The following is a 22,446-nucleotide window of genomic DNA, read 5'->3' as shown; positions in this document are numbered from 1 at the left end:
ACTAGTTGAGTCAATGAACATATTATAATTATAAAATAATATTTTGAATTTTGATCTCTACTTTGATTATTATTGTATAAACAATTTGATGAATTTTTTCTATTTTCTATTATTTTATTATTATATGAAACTCATTGGTTGAACTAATTGCCCATCGGTTAAACCAGTGACTCAGTCCCTTCACCGGGTTGATGACCGAACTAGGTTTCAAAACTATGTCTAGAACATTAATTAACATCGGCTTTCTCATATACGAAACATAATCTGTAAAAAAGATGTCAATACTTATTAAAATTAATCTAAAGACCGAAACAAACACAAAATAATTATAAATATTCCAAAGATGCTTAAAATGTTTGTAAGTGGCATTAGTCATGCAAAAACATGTCATTGACGAAAAACATGTGTGATATAAAAAAAAGACTTTCTCATTCCATAACGAACCCACGGATGAGCTCCTCTTTTTCTGTAAAACCATCATCCTTGACAAGGCTTCATAACAATGACGAACAAGAAAAAATAGAAATGTCTGATCCATCGAGATCTTTCGAAAAATCCCTAAAAATTCTCATTTGTAAGGACATAAAATTTAACCGAAAAGCAAAATCTAGTCCAATCAATCCACTTCACTCACATTCTTATTTTGTCAATCACATCAAACAAAAAACACACAAAGATGTGATCGTAAACTTTTTCGATGTCTAACTTAATAAAATAATTAGTTGAATCAATGAACTCATTGGCGTTTAATATTCCATCAAATATTTTACGATATTTGATGAACATCATTTGATTATCATAAATGACTATCGTCATCACTCTCGCAACATGCGTCTAAAGTTCTCCACATCAATAGCCTTTTAAGCCTTACGGATTGTTCAATGATTAGAAACGGTAGAAATGATCAATTTCTTCTATAATCTCAACCTTAAGGATAGACCACGTTTCTTAAAAAAAAGCATAACAAAATTTTCGGACACTTGTGCTTTATTACTTTTGCACCTCTTAATGACATCTTCAATCTTCTCCCTCGAAAAATGAGCCTCTAACAAATATTTTTGTGCTGCACTGTTAGAATCAAAAGTGATAGATTGAAGGTTCACTTGTATTAACTTTCCTTTCGGCCAAAATTAAATTAATCCTTATTTGTAATAATAATAATAATGCTTAATAAAATGTCATCTGAGTCTTTGCACCACAACAACCTTATACATGAGAAAAACTGGGTCAGATTAACAAATCAGTTACCCGTGAGTCAAATAGAGTCAACCCACCACTTTCAAAAACAATTTGTTTTTAATCAAACACTTTCAAGGTTTGATCCATCCAAGGATTTAAGGTTTCTAAAATTTTTAATAACTTTTAACGATACAATATCACCGTTAATGACAATCATATCAACTTAAGGCATTTTTAGTGGAAATTGAAAATATTATATATCTCAAATATTCTTTAAAAACATAAAAATTATATTTATAAAAAAACAAAATAAGTACCTCAATTGTCTAACCTAAATGAATTATAGAATGAATACCAATAGAGTTGCACATTCTATCTTGGCTAAGAAATTTCTCCCATGCCCTTCATTTAAATGCACATTGCTTTCTCGTGTTCTCTTCTTCCATCTACTCTTCTCTACTACAAAACTCAAACCTGAAAGTTAATAATCACAAGAGTGGTATAAGAGCCATTATATAAAGGAGTAAATAGGCTTAGGGTTATTAGTTAAAGGCTCTAAACAGTGAAGATATTGGCTAGGATGATTGGAGATGGTAGAGAGTCTCACTTACTCTCTAATTTAGAGAGAGAGGGAGTCGGTGTATGATTTATTTGATTGTTATTTGTAACATTTTAGGAGGGTTAGTTATTAGTTAGGGCCTTAGGGCTCTAACTAAACTGTGAGGAAGCACTTAAGTTTATATATTACATTAGTTATTATTACTATTATCTATTTCGAAACTTTAACTCTTAAAGATAAGAATGGTAAACTGAAATCAGAACATTTAGAAGAGGGGTAAATAGGGTTAAGGTTATTAGTCATGGTTTAAAAAAGTGAAGACATCCTAGAAAGCAAAGGGCTATCAGTTACACTCTAATTTAAAGAGAGAGGGTGGGTGTGATTTATTTGATTGTTATATGTAATGTTTTAGTAAGTTTAGGGTTATTAGTAGAACTCTAAATAGTGAAGATATCCTTAATTTTATTATATCAGTTTTAGCTCCTAAGTGAAGGGTTTTTAGTTGTTTCAATAGGTGCATGGAACACTATGTTTTGTAAATATGGTGACCTAGCTGAATGATCAACTAATAATAACAAATATCGATAGGGTTTAACACTCTAACTTCTTCTTAAGTGAAAATGGTGACGGTGACGGGAGATTCTCCATCCTCCTCAACTAAAGCCTCAAATCATTCAATTTTCATCTTCTTCGTCAATCTACTTTTATCTATTACAAAAATCTAATTCTAAATATCAAGAAACCTGACTAAGGTGAAATGGTGATGGGTGTCGTGGTGTGTAGACAACTTTCATAGATAAGAGGATGAATGGACTTGATAACACTTTTACACTTCTTAGTAATTTAATGTTAAAGAGTTTTATAATAAATAAGAATAGTAATGGTCTAAGAATGACATTCAACCTCTTTCATCTTTTTAACTACAACAATGACCTTAACTCCTCTTTTGGTAACATAAACCACTCAGACTAATTGGATACTATAAATCAAAATGTTAACCTCGTACCTTTTACACAAACTATCACTATCCTAGTACAAACAATCCTCACAAAAAAATCATTCATGTTCAACATACGCATACACAACCCCATCTTTAAGCCAACTATTTACCCTTTAATCCAATCCCAATGAAAAAGATCCGGTTATACCTTGAATAGAATTAGATATAAATTTTCAATATAAAAGGATTGTAGAACACTGACGCCATCATAAAAACCTCTCTGCTTGGGTAGGCACCAATCGTCAAGGTCCATTTTGTGGTGTTAAGTAAAACACTGACGCTACCTTTCGCTTCATCATTCCTCTAGATGACAACTCTTTTCACACTCACCTTATAGAAGACATCAAACTGCACTAAACTAGGCAACAAATGAGGTCACCGCCCCATATTCACTCGAGCATTCATCTAGGATTGAGTCTCATTGTCACCTGTGAAAGAAAATGAGGTTTTAACCCTTCAGCTGAAGATATTCAAGAGTGGGCGTCAGAGGCTCTTCTTTTGAACGACAAAGCTGAAGTGTGAGATCTTTACGGTGCAGCACATCTGCTCACTCTTTCATCAGAAGCATCAGAAGCAGACATCAATAAGGTTATGAAATACAAAATAACTTTTCAGAGATGGAATCGTTTAGCGGATGTAACCCAACGTCGGAGCTCTCCAAAGACTCTTGGATCAGGCTTGTAGGTCTTCCGATTCACTTGTGGAACCAAGAAGCTCTCCAAAAGATCGGAAATAGCTGTGGCAATCTAGTCGCAATCGACAAAGCGACCTATGAGAAGAAAAACGTCAAATGGGCAAGAATGTGTATCAAAGGAAACGGCTTAACCTTACTGCTAGAATCAACATCGACGATGGTGGTCACGTCTACAATGTTCCAATCTGGTCGGAATTTGGTCCATCTGTTTCGTTGAAAGACTTCGGTCCTACATCCGCAACAATCCCGATACTGCCAGATATTCAGAAGGCGTCTCATTCTAATTCCATGCCATCCGATACGACTCACTCAAATATTAAAAGGATTTCATCTCTGAAAAGATATTTTGTGTCCATAGCATGGTCATTTTTTTATTGATGTATGCTTCTGATGAAAGAGTGAGCGGATGTGTCGCGCCGTAAAGATCTCGCACTTCAGCTTTGTCGTCCAAGAGTAGGAGCCTCTAACGCTCACTCTTAATATCTTCATCTGAATGGCTAAAACCTCCTTTTTGTTCACACGTGGCAATGAGACTCATTCATAGATTGATGCTCGAGTGAATATTGGACGGTGGCCGCGGTGGCCTCATAGGCTATCTAGTTTGATGCAATTTGATGACTCTTCCATAAGGTGAGTGTGAAAAGAGTTGTCATCTAGAGGAATGATGAGACAAAAGGTAGAGTCAGTGTTATACTTAACACCATAGAATGAACCTCAGCGATTGGTGTCCATCCAAGCGGAGAGTTTTTTTTTTATCCTTGAGGTCGTCTGCATTTCTGTATTTCATATTTGGTTTTCAAGTCCAATAAGCTAAGAGAAGAGCATTAGAGATGCTGAAACGAATCGTTCTTGATTTCCATGATCCTTTCTCGGTGCAAGAAATGGCAACAGGACTTGTGTGGCCTTTGAGAACAATCATCTTGATTCCTTAGAAGCAATGATGCCTCCATAGTTCGTCCACGAATCTGTGAAAATGTTATTGGATGGACTTCGGTTGAAAGTTGACGAAGGGGTGAATGGATGTAGTTTCTCTCTCATCTCTCTAGAATATCAAGTCATTTACCTCTCATTTTATAATTTGAAATAATTTCTGGAATAACAATTTTCTCCATAATGAAAAGTTTACCCTTAAAAAAACTGGAAGGGAAAAAATTAGTATATATATGATTTATTCCTAATAAATAATCTCAAACTTGAGCATACATCCAATATAAAAGTGGTAAACATAAGAAAATATATTCCTACACAAAATATTTGTCTATGGGTTAGGTGGGTCTATTTGAGATTCGTTAAGGAGGATGTTAACATATGAAGAAGCATCTTTAAGGATGACATGTGATCACTTAAGAAGTGAATACAAGGGATTGTGCAATGAAAATGTTCAAAGTTGGTACTCGAGATGGGAAGGATACGCTAGTTTGGTACGACTTTGGTTTGAAAATCCGTCTATTTCTCTTTTGTCTTAAGACGAACTTTCAAAATGTTAGAATTAAGCGTGACAGAAAGAAGATTAATGTTAGGATATCTATGATGTGGAGTTGTTAGATAGATCAAGTGAAAGAATTTGAATCCTTGAGAAGGTGAAGGCTCTTATATCCAGGGATTGGATTGTTGAGGAAGGAAGTAAATTCAATTCCAGCAAGGTGTGGAATATTCTTAGAACTCGAGGAGAGGAGAGGTGGTTGTTTGATCGTCTGAATTAGGATCCCTATGTATCAATTCATCCTTTTCATTTACCTTGCTTTTAGCATGAGACTAGGGACAAAGATAGCAAATTTATGCCGATAAGAGTTTATTACATCTCGAACTAAGTTTGAGATGATCATACATCTCTAAGATTTGAAAAAAAATTGTAAAATGCATGATGATTTTGGATTTTCCCAATGAGTAAGATTCAAGAATTTGTCATTAGGAAAGCTAATGCTCAAAACTTCTCTTTCTAATGTTTATTTAGTGTTGTTATATATCAGATTTATATGAAAAGGAATGTCAGGTTCTTATTATATGAAAAGGAATGTCAGGTTCTTACAAAGAGGGAAGACCAACTTCAGTAGGACACTAATTTTGATAGAAATGCATTTATTCATTCTTGAATGATGGTCCCCATTAATCACAATAATTGAGAGTTATGTCATGAATGGGATATTGAGTTTGCGGAAATCGAGAAAATTACAGGAGTTGCAAAATACTTTTAATTTGGCTAATTGTTGGAACATAAAGGTTTCTCATTTTGGGTTTTTAATAAAATGTTTAATAAATCGTTTTCCTAAAAAACGAAAAGAAAAAAAAATATTATTCCCTAAAATCCAATAAGCTGATATGTTCATCTTCAACTAATTTTTCCAAATTTCTTGTGAATGTAAGATATAAAACTTAAACATCTACAGTTAGACCCATAAACTTTGAAAATGAACAAGTCCAAATTCACAAAATATAATCAAATTGGCTGACCATGCACACATGAAAGATCATATGTTAATTTCATCAGAAAATTTCCTAAACTTTTAAAAGAAGAAAAGGTGTGTTTCACTCCAACACCTTCTTTTCTTTGAAAGTTTGTCAGTAATATACCAAAATGCAGCTCACATCACCAATTAAAAAAGTATTATAAATTTGTATTTGAATAATTGTTTTGGGTCACAACAGTAAACAAAAAATGACGTTCTAAAAATGGTAACCTTTGGATCACAATATTTTGCTTCAAAAATGGAATTTTGTTTTCCTTCCAATAGAGGCTACTCACATTAACTTCAATGTAGATCTAAATTATCATATTTTACAATAAAATTTACATTGTTGTCATTTTCTCAATTCAAAAGTGTTTTCAAATAGATCTAATTAAAGACCAAAAACCATATAAATTTTGAAGAACCAAGATTATCCATTTGACAACATCTAGAGACAGGAAACTCTCATGATTTAGAACCATTAAAATCAATTGCCACGACATATTTGAACAGAATCATGGACAACTAGCTCACACATGATATAGAACATGGATTGAAACCTCGATATATGTTGTGGGTTTCAATAAAATAAAATGTTAAGACTTAATACAGTGAGATGAGATCTGTTAGCAGCACAATGACTACATGGTTCAGATATAAATCTCAAAATAATAAATAAACAAAGGAAAATGTTGTTCCTTTTGTTATGTTACTGTCATGTTTGTTATTAATAAATAAACCTATATAATTTCAGCAAAAACAATAAAAAAAAAATATAAACAAAGGTAAAGGGAGGATGAGAGTGAGAGGGAGAGGAGACAGAAGTCAAGTATTGTCAATTTGGGCTCTCCAAATAAGCCACAACCAAATTTGTTTAGATTATACCAGTAAGATCTGTCTAATGAAGATCCAGGAAAAAGAATTGAAAAAAAAACTCCAAAAGTCTGAAAATCCTGTTATATTCTCAACAATCAAAGTTTCTAAACATAATTGAACCAATGCTATAAATTTCAGAACAAAGTAGATTAAATGCCATGGAGAACCCTCATAGCCAAGAAAGAATATAAAACTATTGATATTTATTCTTTAGTATATCTTTGAGCTAGGTTAATCATTAGGAGGTGTTACCTATTAAAATAACTAACAATCCCTAACAATTTGGGGACTAATGCTACTAATATAATAAATTTAGTGATTTTTTACTATTTAGAGTCCTAAATAATAACACTACTAAAACGTTACTCAATCTTATTGTGATATTTTAGTTTCGCTTATTAATTTCGTAAACAGATTAAATTACTTATTATTATATAAAATTTATACTTATAATAAAAGTTAAAAGTACTCATTAGTATGTAGAATTTATATTTATAATAAAAGAAAAACTATAGAGAATTCTCTTTAGAAATGTTTAATTTTATTTTTAAAGGCAAAATGTATTTTTCTTATAGTTTTCAATTTTTTGTCGAAATGATTGAACGATTTCATTAGTCTCTCTTTTGCGAAAATCACAAAATTAGCGAACTCAATACAAAAAAAAAACGTTCTAAATACAAGCTATGAGCACAAAAAATCGTTCAAGTACAACTTACAAATCCTTAGTTATGAGTTGAACATTGTCTCTTCCTCTTCCTCTCCATCATTCCTCAATTCCTCTTCTTTAACTAAACTTGTGTTTGTAATTTTGTGTTAGCAATGTTAATTCGAATGGAAAACATAAACTAATTTTAAGGAGTGTTCAATATTGTTTTCAAAAACAATCATGTGATTGAAGCAAGGTAATAGATATGATGTCTGAAATTATACTTAGAAAAACAATTATGACTAGAGTTTATTTCCTAAAGAATGTTAATGCCTATTATTTAGGCTTAATCAGAACGCTCAGAACTATTTGATACGATGAAATAATTATTTAGGATTTTTACGGTTGAATTAAGGAAAGATATATGATACGATGATGTAATTATTTAGGATTTTCACAGTTGAATCAAGGAAGAAGATGAGAAGAAAGATGATGAGTTATTACTCTTTAATTCTAAAATACGTAAATACACAATTAGAATATTCAAAGCCTTTTATCTGGAGGTCGGCATATTCTAAAATAAAATGCTGACAAGGCCTAACAACTTGGCTGAAAAACATAACAAACATAGAGTACTTATTTAGTAATTTGCATCATCTTGAGAGCTCTTTATTTTCCAGGTGGCTTCATTCCCTCCACAGGATCAGTCTAGATTTTTTGTCCTATCACGAGTCACTTTCGATGACCTCGGCGAAATCAAACCGAAAGCATTCTCTTCTAGCCCCAATCGATCAACAGGTCGGGATTTCGTAAACTCTGAGCCTCTTCATCTTCCCAGGTATTCTTATCGTGCTTCGATCCTCCCATTTAACTAACATTTTTTAGTCTGAATTTTTCCTACTCGAGTTTGTCGTTCTTCCAAATCGTTTCAGAAATTAGGTCACGATATTTCACATTTGAAATTTCTTCACTTGAAGTCGGTGAACCCCTATACTTCTTGAGTTGTGATATATGGAAGACATTGTATTGTGGATTTGAGCATCGGATGATAACTCCATGCGGTAAGCGACTTTCCCGATTTTTGCTAGTACTCGGTATGGCCCAAAGAATATGGCTTGCATTGAAATATGCTTCTCCTTCAGATACTCCACAACAGTTTTGAATGCAAAATCATTTTTAAGAGAACGCTTTATACGGTTAACAAATGCACCAAGATTTGCCTCCACATACTTAGCTCTCAATGTATGGTGCAAGGTTTTTGCCATGGTAAGCATCTCTTTTGCAATATCAATAGATTTATTTGGCAATGTGTAACAATTACTCTGATCTTCTGCCCAGGCAATAAAATCTCTCCACTCACAAAGTCCTGCAACAACAGCAAGTTGCATGCACAGATCATAACTGCTTTTGTAGACCTGTTGAGGTGTAACAATTACTCTGATCTTCTGCCCAGGCAATAAAATCTCTCCACTCACGAAGTCCTCTGCACAGGCAATAAAATCTCTCCACTCACAAAGTCCTGCAACAACAGCAAGTTGCATGCACAGATCATAACTGCTTTTGTAGACCTGTTGAGGTGTTGATGACCACAACAAGATTCTTAACCGGTCATCTATGTACAAGAGATAACTTGTATATTCTCTGACATAATTTATCATTTCACAAGAAAATGGACGAAGTCTCCAATATGTCTTTTGATACATTTTGTTGGTTATGACTTAACAAAGGTGAGTAAGTGAAACATGTCCAATAAGGGTGCTTGTAGATGGAATAATACTCACTACTCTGCAGCCCAACATGCTCTAATGACTGCTTTAAGTTGTTAATAACCATCTTATACACATCCTGAGGTGGGGTGAGTTACAGATGGGATGTGAATGTGAAGTGACACTTCAGCTTTTGTTTCTATAGCCTCATATCCCTAGTAACAGCTCTCACAAAATGACTAGAATCTTCTTTTCTAGCTGCCGCATTACCAGACTCAAGTTGTTTTGCTTTAGGTCCATAAATTGGTTGATAGGTGTATCGCAAATTAAAGGACCGAAATATTGTAGGAGTGCTTTCTTCAGGTTCATCCATGTCAATGACATCGTCTGTTCCTTGTCTACAAAAATGAACCATACCATTCTGGCGCCTCCCGAGAAATGAATCGAGGCGATCTCCACCTTAGTAGCATCTATGGAGCGATCAATCTTGAAAAACTGTTCAGCCGCAATAATTCACCCTTCCACGTCTAATCTATCAAACTTTGGGAAATCCACTTTCGTCAGCCGCAATTGGGGAACATATTGTATGTGTCTCTAGGGGAGCTGCTCGTGAGGAACCTGCTGAATCATTCGGGTAATCCACAACCTCTTGACTTGATAAAATGTGTAAATGTTCTTCAATCGATCCAACTTTGTTTTCCATTCATTTCCGCATCTTGTTTACAGTCTCAACAGTAGAATCTATGGATACACATAGGGAGTCGTTTTCCGATTGATGTTTGTTATCAACCATCCTGGGAACGTCGGCTCTGATATCAATTGATATGATGAAGTAATTATTTAAGGTTTTCACAGTTGAATCAGAGAAGGAGACGAGGGAAGAGATTGATATCTAGAAGATGATGAGCATAGCAGAGTCACCTTCACAATTCTCTTTTTCATATCTAGGCGCCACGGCAGTATGCCCCTGTGTATTCAAAGTAGTTGGAACTGAGGATCATTTTTTTATCAATGGAAAGGTTCTCAGCTCCTGTATTGACAGATGGGTTACTGGTTTTGGGCTTCTGCTTGGTGGAAATTTCAACAGCTGACTGGGCCAACAAAATAATGGGAGCAGCTTGGGAATGGAATACTTCTCATAGGCAATAAACTCAATGAAAGAAAGCATCGGCATTCCTAACTCATAGGACTGACCTGATATGCTATTACACCATTCCCGGAAGAACGAGAATACAATAGAAGATGGCGGCTGTAAAACGAGCAAGACTAAGGAGATTCTTAGTAATTTTCGGAACATGAAACACATCTCGTAAGTGTAAGAGACGAGAAGGAGTGATAAAAGAAGTATCGCCAATATGGAGAATTGGCTCTTCAATTCCAAAATAGGTAAGTAAACCATTAGAATATTCAGATCTTTTTATCTGGAGGTCTACATATTCTAACAAAATTATGTTTGCAAAATAAAATGCTGACAAGACCCAACAACTTGGCTAAAAAACATAACAAACATTGAGGACTTATTTAGTAATTTACATAGCCGGTGTCCTAATATTTGAGAGCTCCAGGTGGCTTCATTCCCTCGACAGGATCCGTCTTCAAATTTTAGATTTTTTGTTCGTATATCACTCTCTTAATGGAAATTGGATATTAGATTTTTGATCTCGTAGTAAAAAATCTTTCATCTGATTAGGGTTCATGATTGAGTGAGTTGATTTTAACAATGATCATAATTTATCGGGGTTTATTCCTAATAAATAACCTCAAAAAGGGGCTATTAATTCGGGATTATTTAAAATTATAAATTAAGGGGGTAAAAATGATCGTCTATGGGTTAGGTGGGTCTATTCGAGATTCGTGAGATGGAACGTTAAGATATGGAGAAGCATCTTTAAGGAGGATATGTTGTGATCACTTAAGAAGACTATGAATACAAGGGATTGTGCAATGAAAATTTTCAAAGTTGGTATTGGAGATGAGAAGGATACTCTATTTTCACACGACCCTTGTTATGAAAATCCGTCCATTTGCCTTGAGCCAAAATTTTATAATGTTAAAATTAAGTGTGACTGCAAGACAAATAATGTTAGGACAATCTATGATGCGGAATGGAATGACTTGTTGCATAGATCAAGTGAAGGAATTTGAATCCTTGAGAAGATGAAAGCTATTATATCCATTGTGATCAGAAATATTCTTGGGATTGGACTGTTGAGGAAAGAAGTAAATTCAATTCCAGCAAGGTGTGGAATATTCTTAGAAATCAAGGAGAGGTGGTTGAATGATGGAAGCTTGATTGGTCAACTGAAATTATCCCTATGCATATTCATCCTAAAGGCCTTGCTTTTCGCGGGAGACCAGAGACAAGATAGCAAATTATGCCGATATGAGTAGTTTATTTTGCTCAAACTAAGCTTTGAAAGATTTGAAAGAAAAAAGTTGTAGAATGCATGATGATTTTGGATTTTCCAAATGAGTGATCTAAGATTCAAGATTTGTCATTAAGAAAGCTAATGTTGAAAAGTACTCTTCAAATGTTTTCATGTGTTTCTTTCGTGTTGTTATATATTGATTTAGATGAAAAGGAAGGTCAGATTTTTACGAGGGAAGACCAACTTTAGAAGGACATTAATTTTGATGGAAATGGACTTATTCATTCTTGAAGGATGGTCCCCGTCAATCACAATAATTGAGAGTTATGACATTGAGTTTACGGAAATCACGACAATTACACGAGTTGTCAGATACTTTTATTTTATGTACGTCATTTCTCTTTTTGTACGTTGTTTCTCTTTTTGGGTTTTTAATAAAACGCTTGATAAATCGTCTTCCCAACAACAAGAAAAGAAAAGCAGTTATTCCCTAAAATAAGCTGATTATGTTCATCCTCAACTAATTTTTCCAAATTTCTTCTTAATGTAAGATAAAACTTAAAGATCTAAAGTTAGACTCATAAACATTGAAAATGTACCAGCCCAAATTCACAAAATATAATCAAATTGGCCGACCATTCACACATGAAATATCATATTTGAATTTCATTAGAAAATTTCCTAAACTTTTAAAGGAAGAAAAAATGTGTTTCACTCCAACACCTTTTCTTTGAAAATTTGTCGATAATATACCAAAATGTAGCTCAAATCACCAATTAAAAAAGTATTGTAACTTTGGATTTGAATAATTTTTTTGGGTCACAACAGCAATTAAAAAATGGTGTTCTAAAAAATGTAATCTTGGATCACAATATTTTGCTTGCAAGGACAGCTAAAGTTGCTTCAAAAATGGAATGTTTTTTCCTTCAAATAGAGGCTACTCATTAACTTCAATGTAGATCTAAATTATATCATATTTTAAAATAAAATTTACATTGTTGTCAATTTTTCAATCCAAAAGTATTATCAAATAGGCCTAATTACAGACCAAAAACCATCTAGATTTTGAAGAACCAAGATTGGCCATTTACATTGTTGTCAATTTTTCAATCCAAAAGTATTATCAAATAGGCCTAATTACAGACCAAAAACCATCTAAATTTTGAAGAACCAAAATTGGCCATTTAATAAAATCTAGAGACAGGCAGTTCTCATGGTTTAGAACCATCAAAATCAATTACCACAAAATATTTGAATAGAATCACAGACAACTAGCTCAAACATGATAGAACATGGATTGAATCCTCGATATATGTTGTGGGTTTCAATAAAATAAAATATTGAGACAGTGAGATGAGATGTGTTAGCAGCACAATGACTATATGGTTCAGATATAAATCTCAAACTGAACAATAATAATAAATAAACAAAAGGAAAATGCTGTTCCTTTTGTTATGTTACTGTCATGTTTGTTATAAATATATAAACCTATATAATTTCAGCAAAAATAATAAACAAAGGTAAAGGGAGGATGAGAGAGGGAGAGAGAGAGAGAGAGAGAGAGAGAGAGAAGTCAAGTATTGTCAATTTGGACTCTCCAAATAAGCCACAACCAAATTTGTTTAGATTATACCAGTAAGATCTGTCTTATGAAGATCCAGGAAAAAGAATTGAAAAAAAAAACCTCCAAAAGTCTAAAAAAATCCCTGTTGTATTCTCAACATAATTGAACCAATGCTATCTTGACAAAGCCTTCCACAGGCAAAATAGAACACCCACTTCACAAGAATACAGATAATAACCAAACTATAAAAGCAAATTTGAATACATTTGAGAAGACATATATTCAAAATTGTGTATAAGCCCTGTTCTCTAACCTGGGTTGGAAAGAAGTTGCCTCTTATAAGAATCCCTAATCTTTAACAGCATATCAAGCCTTCGAAACCTGAACTAAAGAGAGATGAGAACAAAATTTTAATAATATTGCAAAAACTGTTTGGAAAATGGATTCAAAATAATATGATACTTAATTATTTAGATTAGGCTGAAAATAAGCTAAAAATTGACATCTTAGGTAATATAAAGAGAAAAATACATATAACAATTGGCTCTTATGAACGATAGGGGACACTCTCAGGCTAAGGAGGGTAGATCCTTGCCAGCCTTGTGGAAACTCTTTCTCAAGTCACGATACACCCCGATAAAGAAGACAAATTCAATCTGCTCTCCAGACTCGTGTCATTTACCATGCAACCCTCCAAGGGACGCCATCACGGCTCCCTTGGAAGGAAGTGTGAAAAGCTAAAATTCCTTTTAGGATTTCCATCTTTGAGTGGGAGGCAATTCACAAGGAGTTTTGATAAGAGTGGAACTCAAAATAAAGGGATTTCATTTAGCTAGTAGGTGTTGTTTCTACATGAAGAGACAGGAGACTATTGACCTTAGTCTCCTTCATTGCCATTATGTTACATTTTTTCGTAGTTTGGTTTCGGAACTCATAGGAGCAGTACCTTATTGGTTTGGTAGAGATAAGGTTATTGATAATAATAATAATAATATGGTTCTTGAAAAAGTTAGCGACGAGGGGAGGCATTCAACTCCTAACTCGACCTTGAATAATGTTTGGATTGCCTCATGTTGTAAGAACGATGGGAGGGAGGAAAGCGATGAATGACACTATCGATATCTGAATTGTTTTGGGCGATTGAGATACTACTCCCCACTCTGGGGGCTGGGTGGCTTGAAAAACTCTTTTCATTGATAGCTCTTTTCATTGGTTATAATAGTAGTGGAAAGTGTTGTTCGGTGAGAAAATGGATTGGAAGTGGCCAAAATAGAAAGTTTCAGCAAATTGTGATACCGATTGACGCCACGTTCAATTTTTCCCTTTGGCTCCTCCACTCATTGAGGAAGTGTCAAAACTTAATGAGAAGGGAATCACCCATCTATGGTCAACATAGGAGGTTGAGGTGGGTGCCTCAGCATGGTGTTGAATCGTCGGAACAACTGTCAACAAATGCAGTTGTGGATGTTGTTGTTGTTGCATCCACACCCAGTACTGTGGGTGTAAATGAGACTGCTCATGTGGACGTTGATCACGAGGATCACGTGGTTGATGAGAACGAGGACAATGATGCGGATATTATCCAGGAAAGGAAGTTCACACATGTTGGAAATGATGGTGAGATCGGCGTGGATGGTGTTGAGTCCTCTCAAGTGTCGATAACATGACCCCATGTTGGTTTCTTCTAATATTGAGGCGACTGTCACATCATTGACTCTGTTGAATGAGGTAAGTGAGCAGGCACCAAACGATGGGGAGCCTTCAAGCGTGATTGAAGACCCTCCTCCAGCATTAGAAAGTGATTAAAAGGCATCTTAAGCTTCTTAATAAGATTGAGGAAAAGACGGAGAAGGTAGTACTCAAAGGCTGAAAGAGAAGCATATAAACATTGTAGGTAAATTACTACTGAAGAAGACCCACAAATTACCAGGTCTCCAAAGATCTTGGCATTGATATTTGTGTGGATCTAAATCCCAACACTTATGCGTCATAATTTGTAGTTTTGTTTTGTATTTAATGTCCGTATTGAGTTTTGTTCCTTCATTGACAGCTGAATTGTTGGCTATTTTAGACTGTAATTTATGATCAGCCAGGTCTTAACTTGTTTTGTAATATTTGTTGGGTTTTCACTCTCCTTTTGTACACTCTATAGAAATTTGGATTGATGAAATGAGCTTTCATCCTTTAAAAAACAACTTACATATATCAAGTACTTAAAATTCAGATTTTTTTTTTTGGATTATTTAGCATTTATTTTTCAAAAACATAACTCATTCATCACTTAAAATTCAGTATGCACACTTCATTTTCAGTCAAAGATAAAGAAATAGAACTTACAGTGTTCTACGATCTTTGTGAGGAACCTTTTGCAGTAGGAGAGCAGCTACCTGTCATAATGGTGGCAATAGGTTTAACAGTACCATCATTGTTGCACTCTTTGTTGAATGCGCACTCAAGTTGCTTTTCTATTGACTTGATTACAGCAGTTCTTTTGGACTTCAACCGATAAGGAGGAGATGCATTAAATGCCATTCCATCAGAACTTTTACCAAGATGATGTGGAGTAGTAGTACCACAAGAGCTTCCATCTTCTAATCCAGAAATGAAAGAATTAATGTTCTCTATTGCTTCCTTATTAGAAAAGTTGGTAAGCGGAGTTATGAATTTTGACTTTCTCTTCCTTATTATAGATGGTGTGTTGGGGAAGCTTCTTGCTGCTACTCTCAAGATAGATTCAGGACTCTGTAAACGAAGATGATTGCCATTTTTAACATTTGAGGGAGTCAAGTAGTCCATAGGTGATGTAATTGGATTTAGAGAATTGGGTGGCTCATAGAAAAATGAATGGTAAGCCGGCATAATCCTTAGTTCAGATGACATCATCTCTACATCACGAGATTCATTTGTTGGGGAAACGTAACACGAATCAAATTGATTTTTACTATCAGCTTCCATCTTATTAGCCTCTGCAGTAGTAGTAGTAGTAGTAATAGTAGTAGTAGTTGCAGTTGACATTTGAGCAGTTGACTCCGATCCTTTATCCATGGATTTTCTGGTTGAGCTGGTGGTTCTATTTATTATTTCTTTTGCCCTCATCTGGTCACCATTTTTTGCAACTGGTGGAAGGTTCCCAGTTTCCAAATAGAAATCTAGTTTCTTCTTTAAGGAACTGTTCCAATGATTCTTTATTGCATTGTCAGTCCTGCGTTATCAGAAAAACAAAGAAAATACATCTTACTGTTGCAATGCATCTTTGATGACTAAAAGAGATAGGGATTTCAGATGATAAATAAATAAATAAGGTAGTTTCTAGAAGCTTTCTATTTTTTGGAACTGCAAGTAAAAATCTAAATAATGTCATATAGACTAATTTTACATAACATCATCAACATAAGCAAAGACATGAAAGCCCATGTCAGAATACAATAGCAAGCCTATCTGGAAACTGCTACTTATCACAATCACGGCCTTGGATTCAAAAATCGCCAAAAGTACAAATTGAAAGTGAAATTTGTTTTTGTTTGGTATAAGATTTTTTTTTCTGAATCATGATCCAGAATATAGTTTGATTTTTCATTTCATTTGGTATAAGAAAAATATATGGATCACTATCCATGTTATTTTCTAGAACATTGTGATTTGGCAAACATAATAAATGTAGATTTTTTCAGATCATAATTCATACAAACAGCCCAAGTGCCCAACAAGTTACATAATTTACTTCACACTAGTTACCTTCCATGTAGCACTTTGGCGATTTCAGCCCATTTGTTTCCATATATTCTGTGGGCATTCATGAGTTCTAGTTCTTCCTTCAGGGTCCAAGCCTCTTTTTTAATGTCAGGATTCAGATGATTGTGCCACCTGAATCAAGAAGGTAAGGAATGAAACTCAACTCGAAGTTTTGTTAAGAGAAAAATAAAAACAATTACTCGATTGAACCAAGAAATGAAATGACTAAATCAAATCTACTTCGACTTAAGAAATGAACCAGAAGGATGATATCTCACTGAAAGCATTACCTCTCACGGCACTGTTTTCCAATACGCCCTGGTAATTCTTTTGCTATGACAGACCATTTCATAGGCCCATACCTTGAGACCATTTCAACGATCTTATCATCTTCCTACATCAATGAATAATAACACACAAAAAAAAACAAAGAAAAAAAGTTAATATAGCAGAATTGAAGACTTGAAAACAATCTAGGGGTATGAGACTGTAACTAGAGGTCAACCTCTCTTCTCCAAGGTCCTTTAACAAGGTCAGGATTGAGAACTTTCTGCCATCTATGCAGACATTGTACTTCTGATCTATCAGGGAAGAATTCAGCTGCAGATGGAAGATATGCCAATATTATTTTCATCTACAATAAATCATTTAAAATATATATGCTTGCATACTGTTAGACCAAACAATGTAAGAAATCTGCCATGTCAGGTTATCGATACAGCATGGTAGTACAAGATCTCATAGAGTTTGAGAAGGTATAACTCTGCTAGTAAGTGCTTTCAATGGGAATTGAACTTGAGACCTTAGGTTGATAAGCCCCTTATCCAAGCATCTTGCCATCTAAGCTATCCTTAACTCTAAGTGGTTGGTTCGATCCCACTGAAAGCACTTTTGATTAAAGTGAGGGACCATGGCGGTGGGAGGGAAAACAGCATTGGTCTCCAAAAAATTAAAGTAAAGCTAGTAGAGAATGGAGATGATTTTAGACCTTCGATTCCAACTTCCAAGATATTAAACTCTTGTCATATGTTTGTTCCCTCACTGTAGCAGTCATGAAATATTTACTGCACTAATATTAGGTTACCAGATTTATGAAAAACTTATGCAATCAGACCCTTACTTCCTCTAAAGTATGAATTTTCTAATTTCCGTTTAAGATGCAAGGAAACAAGTCCCATATGAAAGAAAGATGTTCATATCCGAGGGTATTGTTTATCTTGATTTCCGTGATCAGCGAAGGAATTCCTCGGAAATAGCACAAGCGATGCAAACAGAAGAATAGAAAGGAAGGTGTGATCCCCCAATTTCAAAAATCATCACATCACGATAACAAAACCAGAGCAGAAACATAACCGAATGGCAATCTATTCTTTGTATAGTCATAAGTCATTCTTCAGGCATAAATGAAATGTTATTGTTAGTGTTTCCATGTGAGATAGCTTCAAAAGCATTCTGCTTGACAAACATAAGCAGCTAATAGGACACAAGATATGCCAATAACTATATCCAACATTTGAAAGGACATTCAACACAGGAATATGCTTAATCGAAAGGGAAGCAATTAATATTTAGTTTGTGACTAGTCAACTCAAAGGTAAAAGAATATGGGTTGGGGATGAAAAATTATTTCCTTTTGAAAGGGAAGAACTGTTTCATTTCATTGATCCACATTACGCAAAGATCACAAAAGCCGTGGTGAACCATTCAAACAATAAAGTAAAGTTTAAATACAAGGCATGACATAAGTTAATCAACACAAATGAAAACAGGACATCAAAAAAGAAATTAAAACTCCAAATCGAGATTCTCGAGGAGCTGAAGTCGACCTGTATCTCTAAGTTCTTTGGTTGGATAGAAATTCTTACTATCAAAGGTATAATTGTAAACACTTATTTTATATGTCCAGATTTTCAGGTTCAAACTAGCAATACAAAACTCATCCTATGCAAGGAATATGATATAAAATGAAAAATAAAATAAAAGTGATCTTACAATAAAAGGTATTATTATGAACACTTATTTTATATGTCCAGATCTTCAGGTTCAAACTAGCAATACAAAACTCATCCTATGCAAGGTTTCAAGGAAAATGATATAAAATGAAACTATATATATATATATATATAAATAAAAGTGTCATGATAAAATCTTCAAAAGACATATTCAAACCTATTTTCTTCCAGCATTTTCCCTTGAAAACTGCAACAGCACTTCTCAATGTATCATCCTGGACATAAGAGGTTAAAAATTCAGTGTGACATTCACAAACAAGGAATCAAATGGCTCTGATTTTAAGGTAAAGGTATTATTTGGCAGCAAAACAATGCAAGTAAGGTAAAGTCATGAGCAAAATGGCTCCGATTGAATGTATCATTCCCCCTATTCTACAAATAACATATCCTCCAAACCCCACTTTCTCATGGATCTGATTCAATGTAAAACAATCTCTATTCTACAAAATAACAGATATTCCAAATCCTATGCAGCCAAATCTATCTGACACGTAGGTTGTTTTGGTATGACAAAAAATGATTTGTGAACTCATCCAGATCAAATTTTGTTTGTCATTCAGCTTGTAATCCATCTTAAAATCCAACTACACTTTTATACCAAACGAAATCCAGCCAAAAGTTCATGTTCCAAGAACTTGTTATCCAATCAAAACACACTTCTTTTACCAAACAAAAAGTAATTAGTTTCTGGAAAAAATGGCAAAATCAATTTTGGGTTCCGAGATATAACCAAAAAAAATGAATAAAGCTTAGCTTCCAAATGGGCTCTATGTTCTTCATAATCCAACAAAAGAACACAAGTTATTTTGTTTTGGTACCAAATAAAGCAAAAACTCCATAAGTTCTTCTTGGCTTGTAACAAAGATAAATGATAATGCCTTACCTCCTCAGGAGTCCATCCCCCCTTAGCTCTTCTAATTGGGCCAGTAGTCCTCCTATAGAAAGTCAAATCATATTTCATTGAGATGCATTCAAAAGCTCTTCATGCAAGTAGAAATAATACCAAGTATAGTTCACCCACATAAGTAATGTTTACAATCAAGAGTCATTTAGAAGGAAAGTGTAAAGACTTTAAGCTATACATAACTGAAGAAATAAAAAAATAACCAAATCAGCAAAGATACCCATCATTAATTATATGCATAACAGACACATAGTTCAAGATTAATCTAGATAAGCTTCTTGAAAATAACATTTTACTCGGTTGTGAAAAAGCATTGATAACCAACCACATACAAAATCAGATTAGTCAAGGGATTGATTACCTATGTAATGGAGAGGTAGGCATAGTGCTGATGCATATTCCAGGAGATTTAGTAGTAAAACTTCCATTACCCTCAGAAACAGAAGAGTTTGAAGCTGTTGATTGTTTGTTCTCCAAACAAGGATCTTTCATTTTCAGCTCATCCAAATTCTTCTCAACTCCATAAACAACCATCCTTAATTAATTTTAGCCCATGCAAAAACATCCAACATTAGAAAACCCTTCTAAAGAACTCAAAAATGATACAGCAAGAAGAAAGAAACAGCTGAACATAGATCTCGGAAATAACAATCCGATCAAAGTCTAACAAGAAGAAAGCTTTCACATAAGAATGAATACCCAATTCAGGTATCTAATGAATTGGTGATAGTTCAAGTCAGAACAAGAAGTGAGATTTGGAAAGACGGCAAAAGAGTAAACTACTACTACAACTAGTACCTCTGATTAGGAAGGAACAATGAGAAACCTCCGCCAAAAGAGGAGGGTTTCGGAATCTTCAAAACCTCAAGAGGAGAGACGTTTCGCTTGTAATGAAGAGAGAGCGAGCTTCGGTTCGAAAAAAAATCCTTTCCCGTTGGTTGAAAGAGAGAGGGAGGAGAGAGAAAATATATATATTTATACCTATTTGGCTTTTTTTTCTATTTCTACATTATTAAACTAATTGACGTCTAACGCCGTTGTTCAAGATTCGTAACGGTAACGGTCAGGATGAGTTCAGACATTTTTGTGTAAGTAGGCTATTTTTTATATTTTTTTGTTTGTACTTTGTAAAAAAAAAAATCAGTTTAATAAGAGTACAAATATTTTTAACTAGGTCAATTCTCGTACCATTATTTATATTATACACTTAAAATATATATTAAATAATTTTAAGTAAATTTTATATATTATTAAAAAATAAATAAATTTAAATTTTGTATAAAAATTTTATTTGTATTTTAAACTAAAATAAAATAATAAATTTGTTTACTTAAAATTATTGTACTTAAAATCAAGGTTTAATTTTAAAAATATTAGTTATATATTTATTAGAGGAGTGATAGAGAGAGAATTAGGTGAGGAAAGAGAAATGATTAGGTGAGGGAATGACTTGGCATAATTTTATTCGCTGAAAAAATTAAATAATTCTCTCTTTTCTCTTTTTCCTCTCACTTTTACATTTTTCAACGTGTCAAGTCATTCACTCACCAAATTCCCTCACCAAATTCTCTCTCTATCACTACTCGTGAGTAAATTTGGTAAGGGAATGAAAGTGATGTCAAGTCATTCCCTCACCAAATTCCCTCACCAAATTCTCTCTCTATCACTACTTGTGAGGAAATTTGGTAAGGGAATGAAAGTGATGTCAAGTCATTCTCTCACCAAATTCCCTCCCCTAATCATTTCTCTATTTATTATTATTTATATATATATAATTAAGTCTTTTTTATATTTATAATTTAAAAAATATATATTTAAATATGAAATTAATTAAAAATAATAAGTAAATGACATTATAAAAATTATATTTATAAAATTAATTATATTAATTTATTTATTTGAATAAATAAAAAATATATAAATTTAAATTTATTCTTTTTAACGTAATATCGTGTAAAATTATAAAATCAAGATTATTTATAAAATTGTAAAATTTTATTATCATATAAAATCGTAAGAATTTAACTAAAATCAAATTTGTTAACATTTTTCTAAAATTTAAGAGTGATTTTAACGGTTAAGAATTGTATATAAATATTATCATTTTCACATTTTGAATCAATTATGAGTCAAATAAAACAAATTTTAAATAAATAAATAATTCATATAAAATAGTAGAAAACTAAATTTATTTTAGGAAGTTTGAAGTATAAGATAAATAAAAAATAATAAAATACACCAAAGTTAAAAACAAATATTTATGTAGTATACGATTTTAAAAGTTGTCAAAATATATTATTTTACTAATTTTGGCAAATCAAAATTATATCTAATTTTTAATTTATACTTTTGTCAATTAAAAAAAGTAATAGTTATAAAATATGAAAAGGAGACTATTAATTAAAAATAATCTAAACATAATTCAATTTCTTGACTATTGAGAATCTTATAGATATGAGGTGACTTTAACTTCAATTACAATTATTGAAACCTAACAACTTTATGTCTTTTAAATAAGATAAAAATGAGTTGTAGGTTTCTGAGATCTGGATTGGATATATTTATATATTTAATCTAGTGATATCAAATTATATTTATTTATAAAAATAACATTTGAACAAACTTATTAATCAATTGTCTTAACTGAACATAAAAAATTTGAAGTAGAGGATTGATTCTTTACACGATTCAGCAATTTAATGATTTAGCGGGTTACACTTTTTTATATATTTAAGTTCAAATTATAATTTTATTTATA

The 22,446-nt window shown here is 33.3% G+C and overlaps 1 protein-coding gene across 7 annotated transcripts; it reads right to left on the bottom strand.

The window, feature by feature from the left end:
- Nucleotides 1-1,412: 1,412 nt before the first annotated feature.
- Nucleotides 1,413-20,616, bottom strand: LOC124912384 (transcription factor MYB3R-3-like). 7 transcript variants are annotated; one of them, XR_007096658.1, is made up of 11 exons: nt 20,487-20,616; nt 20,050-20,223; nt 19,668-19,719; nt 18,942-18,999; nt 17,278-17,372; nt 17,063-17,166; nt 16,776-16,904; nt 15,378-16,242; nt 13,354-13,426; nt 7,472-7,543; nt 1,413-1,653 (listed from the first exon to the last, which is right to left on the bottom strand). XR_007096658.1 is itself a non-coding variant. In XM_047452996.1 (9 exons), the coding sequence occupies exons 2-8, from the start codon at nt 20,220-20,222 to the stop codon at nt 15,384-15,386; spliced, it is 1,470 nt and encodes a 489-aa protein (XP_047308952.1). In that variant the 5' UTR covers nt 20,223; nt 20,487-20,616; the 3' UTR covers nt 13,120-13,426; nt 15,378-15,383. The 7 variants fall into 7 exon arrangements, 2 of the variants coding, with proteins under 2 accessions (XP_047308952.1, XP_047308953.1); XR_007096661.1 differs by having other exon boundaries at nt 13,354-13,421; XR_007096657.1 differs by lacking the exon at nt 7,472-7,543.
- Nucleotides 20,617-22,446: the final 1,830 nt, after the last annotated feature.

This window comes from Impatiens glandulifera, chromosome 8 (genome assembly GCF_907164915.1).
Source record: "Impatiens glandulifera chromosome 8, dImpGla2.1, whole genome shotgun sequence".
In the NCBI taxonomy this organism is placed as follows: domain Eukaryota; kingdom Viridiplantae; phylum Streptophyta; class Magnoliopsida; order Ericales; family Balsaminaceae; genus Impatiens; species Impatiens glandulifera.
This window is presented reverse-complemented; position numbering and strand designations above follow the sequence as displayed.